Source organism: Gastrolobium bilobum, unplaced genomic scaffold (assembly GCF_033153095.1).
Source record: "Gastrolobium bilobum isolate Gb01-03AN ecotype WA unplaced genomic scaffold, APGP_CSIRO_Gbil_v1 utg9383, whole genome shotgun sequence".
Taxonomy (NCBI): domain Eukaryota; kingdom Viridiplantae; phylum Streptophyta; class Magnoliopsida; order Fabales; family Fabaceae; genus Gastrolobium; species Gastrolobium bilobum.
The window spans coordinates 83,226-95,847 of record NW_026899939.1 but is presented as its reverse complement, the minus strand read 5'-3'; the positions used below and the strand labels follow the sequence as shown (position 1 = coordinate 95,847).

The 12,622-nt window shown below is 36.3% G+C and overlaps 1 protein-coding gene across 1 annotated transcript in view; it reads left to right on the top strand.

Annotated features, from left to right (window-relative positions):
* LOC133294297 (uncharacterized) overlaps positions 1 to 12,622 on the top strand; it is a 36,216-nt gene that overhangs the window by 15,751 nt on the left and 7,843 nt on the right. Inside the window, exons 3-7 of the mRNA XM_061492951.1 lie at positions 2,099 to 2,346; positions 2,667 to 2,822; positions 2,930 to 3,086; positions 5,900 to 6,039; positions 6,113 to 6,148. Coding sequence (XP_061348935.1) covers positions 2,099 to 2,346; positions 2,667 to 2,822; positions 2,930 to 3,086; positions 5,900 to 6,039; positions 6,113 to 6,148 — 737 coding nt within the window. The remainder of the gene's footprint in view (positions 1 to 2,098; positions 2,347 to 2,666; positions 2,823 to 2,929; positions 3,087 to 5,899; positions 6,040 to 6,112; positions 6,149 to 12,622) is intronic.

Genomic DNA, 12,622 nt, shown 5'->3' with positions numbered 1-12,622 from the left:
TTGCTCTAGACTCTAGCTTCTAGCTTTGCTTATGGTTATTTCAAGGGAATTGCTATTACCACTATGCAAAGAAATCATACAGTTGTTTATTCTTTTTAAGAGTTTCCTCCTCCCCCCTCCCTGTTTTTCTTTTTTCTTTTTGATAATTTATTTATTTGGTTATTTTAAAAGCTCATTGAAGCATGTTGGAGTCAAAAGGTTTTACGCTAAGCCAAAGCAAGGCTAATATATAAAGTGTGAGTTTGCTCCGGTAAGAGATGAAGATCAAGACCCCGTGCATCTACTTGGACAAGAGGTACTAAAGAAAGATGCTTTTAGATATTTGAGATCTATTTTGCAAAAGGGTGGAGAGATTGATGAGGATGTGAATCTTAGAATCAGAGCAGGATAGATGAAATGACATAATGCATTAGGGATTTTGTGTGACCGCAATATTCCCCTTAGACTAAAAGGAAAATTCTATAAAACAGCAGTAAGGTTTGCAATGTTATATGTAGTTGAATGTTGGCTAGCACATAGGCAACATAAGCCTAAAATGAGAGTAGCAGAAATGAGGATATTAAAGTAGATGTGTGGTCATACAAGGATGGATAAGATAAGAAATGAAGATATTCGAAAAAAAGTAAGACTAGTACTGGTGGTTGAAAAGATGAGAGAGTATAGATTGAGGCGGTTTGGGCACATAATGCGAAGACCCTAGATGCTCCTTGTAAGAACAAAATTGTGTTACCAAGAACTCGACATAAAAAGAGGAAGAGGTCGATCGAAACTTATTTGGGGGAAGGTAGTAAAGTAAAACTTAATGGAGTGAGATATAGATTGGCGTATAGTGTGTCTTTGGATAGATTGGAGGAAAGCTATTAGCATTGTGGAGGGCTATACCCTTCTTCCTATATTTCAGATGGTCCCTTTTTAATCCTATTTCCCTATATCTTCCTTTATTTCTTTCTTTACCTCTCCTTTTTTTCCTTTCTTCTTTTCTTTTATTTCATTTTTTTCCTTCTCTATTTTTCTTTTCTTATTTATTTATTTATTTTCTTCTCTTTTCTTTATTTTAACCACTCTATTTCTTTCTTTTTTTAATTTATGTACTTGTACTTTTACTTTCTTTTTTCTCTCTTATTTTCACTTTATTTTATTTTATTCTTCTTTTTAATTGTTTATTTTTATGTTTTCGTTTCTAGTGTTATTTATATTTCTTTTAATTTTTTTTATCCTTTTTTTATTCTTTTTCCCTCCATTTTTTTATGCTTTTCATTTGGGTTCATTTACACCAACCCTAACTAGTTTGAGATAAAGGTGATGTTAATGTTGATGTTGATTTTAAAAGCTCACTCTTACCACTTCATGCGGAATCTTTACAAATTTTTCAATAACATTTAGGTATTAATGTTTCTCATATTGTGGGAGATAATTTTATCTCCTACACACATAAAAGTGTGTGGGTTCCATGTGGACCCATGTGAAGAGAAGAGAGAGGAAAAAGAAAATATCACACACTTTTTTGTGTGTGTAGGAGATAAAATTATCTCTTACAATATGAGAAACACTAATCCCTAACATTTAAGTATCAGATTTTTTTTTTTATGGATATAGAAAGTTTTTATTCAAAGAAAGATAGGAGTATGAAGCAGAAGGACGGTGAATCTCATAAAACAATTAAAACAAAAGGAAACTAACAAAAGATCATTTATGCAAGGGAGCTGTGCAGTCCATTAATTAGCAAATCCCTATGAGAACCCCTTCCTAAAGAGATGATGAGTTTATGAAGAAGCGAACAACTAGTTTAAAAATATGTTTTGGACATGTTACTACCTGTCTGTACCAGAATTATCAATAAGCTAGTTGCATTTTACACTTTTGGCAAATGATAATAGCATGTTGCACAATTTTCTTCACTGGGTGAATAATTTTCAAGAAGTAATGTTGTTTTAGATATTGATTTCCACTTAAAAAAAAATATATAATAAATTCACCTGGATAGATGTGGTTTTAATTTCAATTTTATTTCTTTCACTTTTGTCCCCTCTCCCTTTTTTTGGTTCTCTATTATTGAGATTGATTTATTGCAATATGTATTTCTTAATCATTCATTCAGCACTGTCCCGTTGGTGTATTTCTCACCGGAAGAGAGCAAAAGAAATAGTTGAAACATGGGATAAATTATTCAATGCTTCCCAGAAAGAACAGCGTGTCTCTTTCCTGTACTTGGCTAATGACATCTTGCAAAATAGTAGGCGAAAGGGTAGTGAATTTGTTAATGAATTCTGGAAAGTTCTTCCAGCAGCTCTCAGACTTGTTTATGAAAGTGGTGACGAACTGGGAAGGAAAGTAGTGACCAGACTTGTAAGTCTTATTTTCACTTGCTTTAAGTTCTGCAAGGTACTGCCAGAGATAAATGATGCATGAGGGAATCCACTTTTGTAGTGAACCCTACATAGTGGGATAAGGCTTTATCTTTTTTTTTTTGTAGATAATCCATTTTTGTCAGCCATATGTTCCTATCCTTTTTGCTTTATGAGCTTTTTTATCTTATGCCATTGACCTTGTTAATTAATTACTTTCTAACTGACCTTTCATTTTCTTTCTTTCCTTCCGGGTGGAACTTTTCTGGGGTTTGGGTGTTGGGTTAGATTGGTAATGGGGTCTTCTGTTGACTTGTTTAGGTTGACATATGGGAGGAGAGGAAGGTTTTTGGTTCACGAGGTCAGGGTCTTAAGGATGAAATAATGGGTAACATTCCCCTTCCATCCTCTGCAAGCAATGGAAAGAGTTCAAATTCTATCAAGATAGTAAAGAGGGATGCACACTCAGTGAGAATAGTAAGCAAGTTGCAGCAGCACTTCTGATGTTTGATCTGTTGCCTATTAGGTGTTGTTTTGATGGTCTGATTTTGAGGTGTGTCATTTCTTGGTCATCTTCATTGCAGAAACTGGTCGCTGGGTGTTTGCCAGAAAAAATACTAACAGCATTTCAGTCTGTTCTCGATGATCATCTTAATGAGGAAGCTGCCTTAAACAAGTGTAATGCTGCGGTGCGTGATGTGGGTAAACTTGTGGAAGCTGTTGAAATTACATTGGCTCAAGGTAGGAGGATTGCTAGAGGGACTTTATCCTTCTGCCTGCTACTCTTTTTGGACTCAAGCAAAATTTTTATTACAAGGATGGAAAATATTTAAACAAGTTACATCTATCATGTGATGATAAATATTTTTTGTTTTTTAGGTGTAACTTCTGCAGGGCCATTTGTTGATGGATTTGTTTGTAGGAATTTGGTGCGATGGTTATCATAATTGAAAACCTAATTTTGAAATATGAAAATATTAGGCGATGGTGAAAAAATTAGAAATGGTAGGTCATATGTGGTGGTGACCATTAGAAGTGGAATTGACATAAAATGGAACAAAACAGGAAATCATAGGTCTTGTAGGTTAGCCATTAGCACATTTAGTATGGTCGAGAATGGGAAAACAATTCCTTTCTATTACCACGGTGGTGGTGACAATGGTGGCATGGGGGTTGGTGGCAACAGTAGCAATGGGTATGATGGCGGCTTGGGGGTGAGTGTTGGTAACAGTGACAATGGGGATGAGTATTTGTTGAATTAAATCCTTAAAACACAGAGATATTGGTAATTGAGTTAATCCTTGATGGAATTTGAATTATGTCAATTTAAAATCTTAAATGCGAGGTATAAGGGTAAACCTCGGTGCACAAGACTCCCCAACTTATGAGGTTAGAGATAAGGGTTAATTGTATGTAGCTTTACCCTTACATTTTTGGTAAGAGGTTATTTCCTAAACTCGAACCGCGACTTTTTGGTCACTAGGAGCAACCTTGCCGCTGCTCCAAGACTCGCCCTCTTAAATGTGAGGTATAATGTTAATTTAATCCATTGTTGATGGAAAAGCCATTGTGTAGGGAATCAACCATTTTCAGTACGTAGTAGCTTATAAACCTACTTTTTATCTAATCTCTTTTACATTTGCACTACCCCCAGTAGACCAAATTTAACCTAGAGGTATGTTTAGTATGAACAAAGTGACAGGATACATAGTCAAATACATATTTGTTTCAAACTATGACTTTAAAGAGAAAGCTGCGAAAATAGAGGGGTTACTTGTGCTTTCCAGTCTGAACAAATTGGTCGGTTTCAAGATTGAGCTAAAATTGGGGGAAAACTAGCTTGAAATTGTAAAAAGTCCATTCTATCGGCAGGTTTGAGATATCAACTCCCTTGAAGCAGCCATGAGCAGAAAACCAAAGAAAAGCCAAAAAATGTAACACTATCCCATGAGTTTGGGGACAAAAGATGCCTTTTTTGCGTATATTGCTCACTACCAAATTTTTTTTAATCTCCTTGTTTTTTACCTAAATCTTTACGTAGACCATAAAAACTTCTCTAGATTAGAGGGACATACACATTGCTTCGTGATAAATGTAAAAAGATTGTTCCAAATCCAAAGGAAAGTTTCTCCTTTATCGTGCAAAATTTACTGGACAGTAAACTAGATCTGCACATAATATGCTTATCCGTAGAGAGTTGTGCGGCTATCAATTATGAATCAGGATGAACAAAAAAAACTCCAAGTACTCGTTGCCACCTTCTCAACAAGTGAAAACTCAAACTTCTCCTTCACTATATTTTTTGCCATCATTTTCCATGTTTCCTACCAAGCTATCTTGGTTGATATCAGAGCTCTACTATCTACAACTTGCACAAAGCAGTTTTGATATACTTGCAGAATTTGGTAACATTTAAAGCTACATAGTCTCCGGCCCAAAAGCAACCCGAAGCTTAAATTCACTATCAAGATTCCGGAGTCAAGACTTATTAACTCTTGTTGGACATTGTGTGGATAATACAGCAGCATTAGTCACATATCAGCTGGTTGTGTGTGATACACAGAATTTCCCTTTAATGGAGAGTTTCTCCCTCTTATTTGCCTGACTTATAGGAGTTGGGTTTGTCCACCTTTGTCATGGATGGACCACTCTTTCCAACCCATCCAGGTTGATGCAGAAGCATGGGTCCCATATGGGATGGTGTGAGACATAGAGTTCCATTTAAAGTAGTGGCACCCCCTTGATAGCCTGACTTTTAGGAGTATCAGTCAGTGATGTGCGAGAGTTATTCTTTTTGAGGAATTGATGAAGGGAAGCGATGTATTATGATTATGGATTTTCTCGTGTGTGTGTTGTCATTAATCCCATACAAAATCTACAATTTATATTGGTATGTAAAATAACCATTTCAATTTAAAAGTTTAAGCTTGGTAAGTGATGACCACATTAATGGTTTTGTATTAATATCTCTCTAACACACTCGTTCACGCAAACGCAAGGGCCCTTGACTTGAAAAGTGGGCAATGCACAGGTTCATTGTTTGGTTTACTTTATGCTTACTCTAACTTCTTAATTTTTATTAGAAAACATGGCGATGAGGTTCAAACTTTGGTCACAAGCTCTAATACTATATAATGCAACCAATTCAATCCAGTAATCATGAGTTTGAACCTCACTACTCCGTTTTCTAATAAAGTTAAAAAAAAAGTAACGTTAAAATTAGCACAAGAAAAACCAAAAAATAGGCTTGTGCATTGTCCACGCTTCAAGCCCAAGGATTCTTGCGGGGATATTAATATAAAACCATTAATGTGACCTTCACCTAACAAATTAAGCTTTTGGATTGAGTGGACACTTTACATGGTATATTGCACTTCCCTTATTTTTTAGGGCATTTGAAGATGTGCACGGCCAACTTCACTTGCTACCTCTTCTCTACTTCAAACAAAGCAGTATATCTTTTTATCTTTTTGTATTGCAATAGCGAAGTGATTAATGAATTAATTTATTGTTATTGGTTACTCTGACATTGTTTTGGTTGGACATCACATCAGGAAATCAGCCAGGATCCACTTTGGTGAATGACTTGCAAGAGCAGGAAAAGGAGCTTAAGCAATATATGGAGCCACTTGAAAAGGCTGAGGCTGCAAGGGTTTCTTTGCTTTCTCAGCTTAAAGATGCACTGCAGGAACAAGTACAGTTGTTTCTACGAATATACTTATATTAAACTGAAATTTATGACTGCTTACTAATGTAAAGCTTTTCAGGAATCAAGGCAACAACTTGTTCACACCCAGTTGCTAGTGAGAACCTGTCTCTAATCTCTGTTTCTGTTTTCTCTCCGTGGGTGTAAAACTGTTCCTTTTCCTAATTATAATATAATTTAAAGTGTTTGTTGCCACTTACTATGTTGACCTTGGGTGTCCTTAAGATGCTGTTTTAATTTTCAACAGAAGATACCTTGTCTAGGATTTGCATTATGTCAATATAATTTCGGTCACTACTAAATAACAGAAAATGTTTGTGTAAAGTAAGTCTAGAATGGTTTCTTGTGAGCTTATTATTATTTGTATAAGTATCACATCAAATTAATTTTGGCTTTCCATGTAAAGAAAGAAAATAAATCACTAAGGACCACATGTGTTTGGGCTATAAACTTTTTTTTCTGAAAAACCTTTGTTCAACTTACCCTCCCTTGTGCATATAATATTTTTCACAAATGTTTTGAAGTCTGCTAGTTTTGGCAATTTTTCGTGTTCAATTTTGTCTGGTCTTCACTTATACAATTTTCCACACAGGCATACTGTCTTCATGAATGCTAAATATATATTTTTGGCATGTAGATTATTAATATTTCATTTTGAAAGCAAAGTACTTAAATTTTTTTCAACTTCTGTTACTGGATTAAAATTCCATTATATGTGGCTTGGCAAAGAGTCAAAGCATGCAAATGCTTCCAAAATGACGCCACATATTTACTTCTTCCCAAAAAGGCAATTTTTAGTTTGAAATAATTGTTTGAGTACTTTGTTTTTGTTGGCAATGGCAAGTATGTAAATAATGTCTTGATTTATTTTATAGGCCAATTGTCTAGATTCTTTGTATAAGCTAATCAAATCATGTAAATATGGTAATTAGGATATCTGTGAAGTACAACTATTACTTTCTTGTCTACATAATTCAGCTTCTGCTATGCAGTTAATACACATTTTATCAACAGTCTTTCATTTTCTCTTCCTTTAACATGGCATCGTAGAGCATGACGAGAGGCAACCATATTCTGTGCCTACAAGGTGAACCCACTGCTCATTGGTGAAGAAAATTGTATTTTCACATCGGTTTCTATTATCTTCCTATTCAAACAATTTGTTTGGACGTCTCCCCTCACATGGGGCCTCTCCAACACCTCTGCATTCATATTTTGCACTACCCACTATTATTCATGGTTGGATTTACCACTTTTGATGGTTCCATGGACACTCTGAAGGCTGAGCTCCTATTTTCACCAACTATGCCAGTGCCCCTTTATTCATTGACATGTTGGATGGTAGCAGTTATGACACTTGGCCTTGGATATGAGACTAGGCTTACTGGATAAGACTATGAAACTCACTTCACGACCAATCTATGCAAAGAAACTAAAGCAATGAAGCACCTTCTTCATGCTGCTGGCCCTTATAGTTTACTTTGAATTCCAGCCAAGCGTGCCTAAGTTTGATATGCCTCATCCTCCTCCAATTGATCTCTTTGCACTTGTATCCCAGAGTGCTGGTCATGGTTGTAAGTTCGACAAATCTTTTCTCAAGTGTCACCATTGCAATAAGTTGGGCCATATTATTGGTAAGTTTTATATTCTCCATGGTCGACCTCTATGCACTGCCAATGTTTCACTGGCTGCTCCATCGGAACCTTTTGTGTTATCAAATCTTCCATTATCATCTTTGGCTGCTTGTGTTGACTTTTTGAATTGATTTGAGGAACATTAGGGTTGTAGTTCCATTGCCTCTGATGCACATACTGGTAATCCTTTTCTTGTCTGTCCTAATCATCATCCCCAGGTCCTAGTGCCACTGATCACATATCCGATAATAAATCCGCTTTCGAAAATTTCTACATTTAGTTATTTTCCTACAACCACCTTTACTAATGGTTGCAAAGCATAATCTTAAGGGGTTCATTCTATGTATTCCTTCCCTTTCCTTTCAGTTGATGATGTGCATTATATACCAAGTTTCCTGTTAAATTTGCTTTCTCTAAGTTGGTTGACTCGTTTTCTTGGTTGTACGATTTCTTTCACTAAAGTTTATGTTTATTTGTAGGACCGAAGTTCAAGACTCATGATTGGCACTGAATGCGAGTCCAATGGCCTCTTTAACCTTCTCATGTTTTGGCCTCTAGAAATATTCTTTTTTCATCCATGCTCAATTAGGTAATCCTAGCCTTGCTAAATTACAAAAAGAAATTGTTGCCTAGTATTTCCAAGTTATCTAGTCAGTTTGTGAGTCGTGTCAACTTGGAAAACATACCTGTAGTTCGTTTCCCAATAGCGTCTATAGTCGAGCTAAGTCTCATTGTACTTTAGTTCATTATGATGTTTAGGGTCGTGGTTGCATTGTGTCAACCTTGGGATATTTTGTTACTTTTATTGATATTAGTTACATCTTACTTGGTTATTTTTGAAAAAAAATTGGCCTAAATTGTTTTCTATCTTTTAAACAGTTTTATAATGAAATCAAAACAGGTTTTGGTATTCCTATTCGCCGTTTGCATAGTGATAATGCCTGTGTATTCTTGTCTCAACCATTGCAAATATTTATAGCATTCTTCACCATACGTCTTGTGCTCATATCCTTTAACAAAATGGGGTTGATAAGTGCAAAAACAGGCACCTTATTGAAACTACATGGACACTCTTACCTTATTGACATGTCCCTTTTCTACTTTTGGGGTGATGTTGTTATTAATCAATTGCCATTCTCTATTCTTGATAACCAAGTATCTCATTTTATATTGTCTCCCATCTATTCTTTTATTCCTTGACACCTCTTCTCTTCATATGTACTTGTTTTTTTCACATTCTCACTCTTAGTATTGACAAACTTTCGTCTCAGTCCCTCAAGTGTCTTTCTTGGTTACACTTGGTCTCAAAATGGTTATAGTTGTTACTTTGTTATTCTCCGTTGATATTTGATCTCGGTTTATGTTATCTTCTGAGTTCATTCCCTTCTTTGGGCCTCCTTCCTCCTCTTCTCAGTATGTATTTGTAGTCTTACCTCTTTCCCTACCTTAAATCTCTATTGCGGCACCCTACCAAAGAGGTCCCTAGTTCAAGACATACCCATCCATGTTTATTCTTTTTAGTTCTATGATCATCAACTGTCTCCACCTCTATCGCTTGAGTTTATTCCTTCTATTGTTCTTGATGATGTCATTATGGGCTCTCCTCCAACCCTAGCTCCTCATCTTGATCTCGCTCTGCCTATTGAGTTTGACCTTCCCATTGCTCTTTGAAAAAGTATACGATTTCCACGTATCCCTTCTCACTATGTTAATTTGAGTTATGTCGTTGTCTCTCTTTTTTGCTTTTGGCTTATCTTTCTTTCTTGTCTTTTGTGTCTGTTACTAAGATTTCAGGTGATGTTTTATCTCATCCTGTATAAAGTCAAGTTATAGTTGATGAAATATGTGCACTTCAAAGTAGTGGTACTTGGGACCTCATTCCTCTTCCACTCAGGAAGTCTAGCAGGGACTATTGGTGGATCTTTCTCGTAGGTCGGTCATGATGGTCAACTTGATTGTCTTAAGGCTTGTGTGGTGACCAAAGGATATATTAGGTTTTGGCTTAGATTATGCTGAAACCTTCTCATTGGTGGCAAAAATGACTTATATTTGTTTGTTTTTGTCAATACCTGCTAATCACTACTGGCTGTTTCATTAGGCGGCCATGAAGAATACTTTTAACGGTGGTAATCTTGTTGAAGTTTATATTGAGCAACCTTGTGGATTTTTTTTACTTTGGTGGAGTCTTTTAAACTTGTTTGTTATCCCCACTAATCTCCATATGGCCTTAAACAATTCCCCTAAGGCTTGGTTTGACAAATGACAAATTTAGCATTGTGATTGAACAATTCTATTTGAAATTGAGTGAGGTTGACCAATTGATTTTTTGTTGCTATTCAGCTTAACGAGTGCATTTACTTGATTATATATATCGATAATATTGTCATCACAAGTAATGATCACCATGTCTATCTTAGGTAAAACAACATTTTGTCATCATTTTAGGCAAAAGTTTGTAGAAAGTTCCAAAACTTCTTGAATAGAGGTGGTGCAATCTAGGGACAAGTATCCTGATTTCCCAAAGAAAGCATGCTATGGACACTCTTAAGATAATAGTACTATTGAATGCAGAACTTGTTGACACTCTTATGGATCCAAATGATAAATTTATACAAATGACTAGTTCACTTTTTGATCCAGGAGAATATAGAAATGACTAGTTAGGAAATTGAACTACCTGATAGTCACTTGTTCAGACACTCTTTTGTAGTTAATGTGGTAAAAGCCAGTTCCTAATTTCACCTTGCAAAGGACATTGCAGTAATCCGTATCTTAAGGTGCTTTAAAATGGCTCGAGGAAAAGGATTCATCAACGAGGATAAAGGTTGCATTTGGGTTGTTGGATACTTAGATGATGATTAGGCATGTTTCTCTAGGAGATCCTTTTCGGATATTGTGTATTCGTTGAGAATAACTTGATGTCTTGGAAAAGTAAGAAACAAAATGTCGTTGCAAGGTCAAGTGCTAAAGTAGCCATGGAATCATTTATTTGCGAACTCATTCATATTATTATTAGTGATATAGCTCACTTAGCTTTAGTATTTCTTTAGCTTTGCTAATGTTACTATACTTCTGTATGTATCAGATACCTTCTTGTCTTTCTATTTTGTATTCTGTTAGTTTGTTGGGTGTTTGTTATTTGCTGACTCAGATCTGAGTCCTTACTTTGCTCTGTAAATAGAGCCCTCGTGTATTAGTTTCATTATCTGAATATGGCTCCCTCTCTGATATCTTCTTTCTCTCTCTCTCTCTCTTCTTGTTCTTACCAAACTTTGATATGGTATCAGAGCCATTGATGGATTGACCTGTGATGATTCGAGTATTTGAAGATATGGGAAGCCAAGGTCTTGATGAGTGTAGTCAAGCCTTGATGGAAGAGCCAATGTCTTAATCAGAAGCCAAGCATTGATGAACCACATGAATACTCGAAGAAGTTTCTCCTTGAAGGATTTGGGTGATCTGGATTATTTCCTTGGTGTTGAGGTTAAAAGGAATTCTTCCAATACATTGATGTTGTCCCAGACAAAGTACATTTGATATTTACTCACTAGAGCTTCTATGCAAGAAGCCAAGGGAATCTCTTCCTCTATGCCTAGTAGCTACAAACTCTCTCAGTTTGGATCTCATTACTATCCTGATCCACATCACTACAGGTCAATTGTTTGTGCTCTTCAATATGCCACTTTTACTAGACTTGATATTAGTTATGTTGTAAATAAAGTTTGCCAATTTATGGCTCAACCGTTGGAGGAACATTGGGTTATTGTTAAAAGAATACTGCACTACTTGAAAGGCACTATTTCATTTGGCTTGCAACTCAAGGCAGCATGTCCTACTGCCCCTTTATCTCTCTTAGCTTATTGTGATGCTGATTGGGCTTCTGATCCTGATGATAGGTGGTCAACATCTGGTGCAAGCATCTTCCTTGGTCCAAACCTTGTCTCTTGGTGGTCCAAGAAGCAAACTTTAGTTGCCCATTCTAGTACCGAAGTTGAGTATCGCAGTTTGGCCACAACTTGTGCTGAAATCTTGTGGATCCAATCTCTACTTAGGGAACTTCATATCCGTTTGTCTAGTCCTCAAGTTCTGTGACAATATGAGCACAATGGCTTTAACTCGAAATCCATTTCTTAATGCCCGAACCAAACATATGACTTGAATATAAAATAATATGTTGTGTATTGATCTAATTCAGAGAGTTACAATATATAGAGACCCTAATGAGCTTAAGTGAAAGGCCCAGACCTAATACAATCAGAATATTTACAGATAGGAAGTAATCTAATCATATCTAATATATTCTAACACTCCCCCTCAAGCTGGTGCGTATATATTGTGAGCACCAAGCTTGTTACAAATGTATTCAACCCGAGGACCTCTAAGAGCTTTAGTGAAGACATCTGCTAATTGATCAGAAGAGTTGACGAAAGCTGTCTTGATTTCTTCTGACTGAATCTTTTCTCGAATGAAGTGACAATCAATCTCTATATGTTTGGTCCTCTCATGAAATACAGGATTAGAGGATATATGTAGCGCAACTTGATTATCACAGATGAGTGTCATGGGTTGTTTCTGTTCACAAAGATGAAGCTCCTGAATCAACTGCTTTAACCAGATTAACTCACAGGTAATATTTGCCATTGCACGATACTCAACTTCTGCACTAGATCGAGCAACAACAGGTTGTTTCTTGCTCTTCCACGAAATTAAGTTTCCTCCAAAGAAGACACAATAATCGGAAGTAAAGCGTCTGTCCGAGGGTGATCTTGCCCCATCAGCATCTGAATAACCACAAATTTCTGTATTTTCCTGATCCGAACACTACAAACCTTTCCCTGGTGCTCATTTGATGTATCGGAGGATCCTCACAGCAGCATCCCAATATGAATCACAAGGGGAATCAAGGAACTGACTAGCCATACTAACAGCGAAAGAAA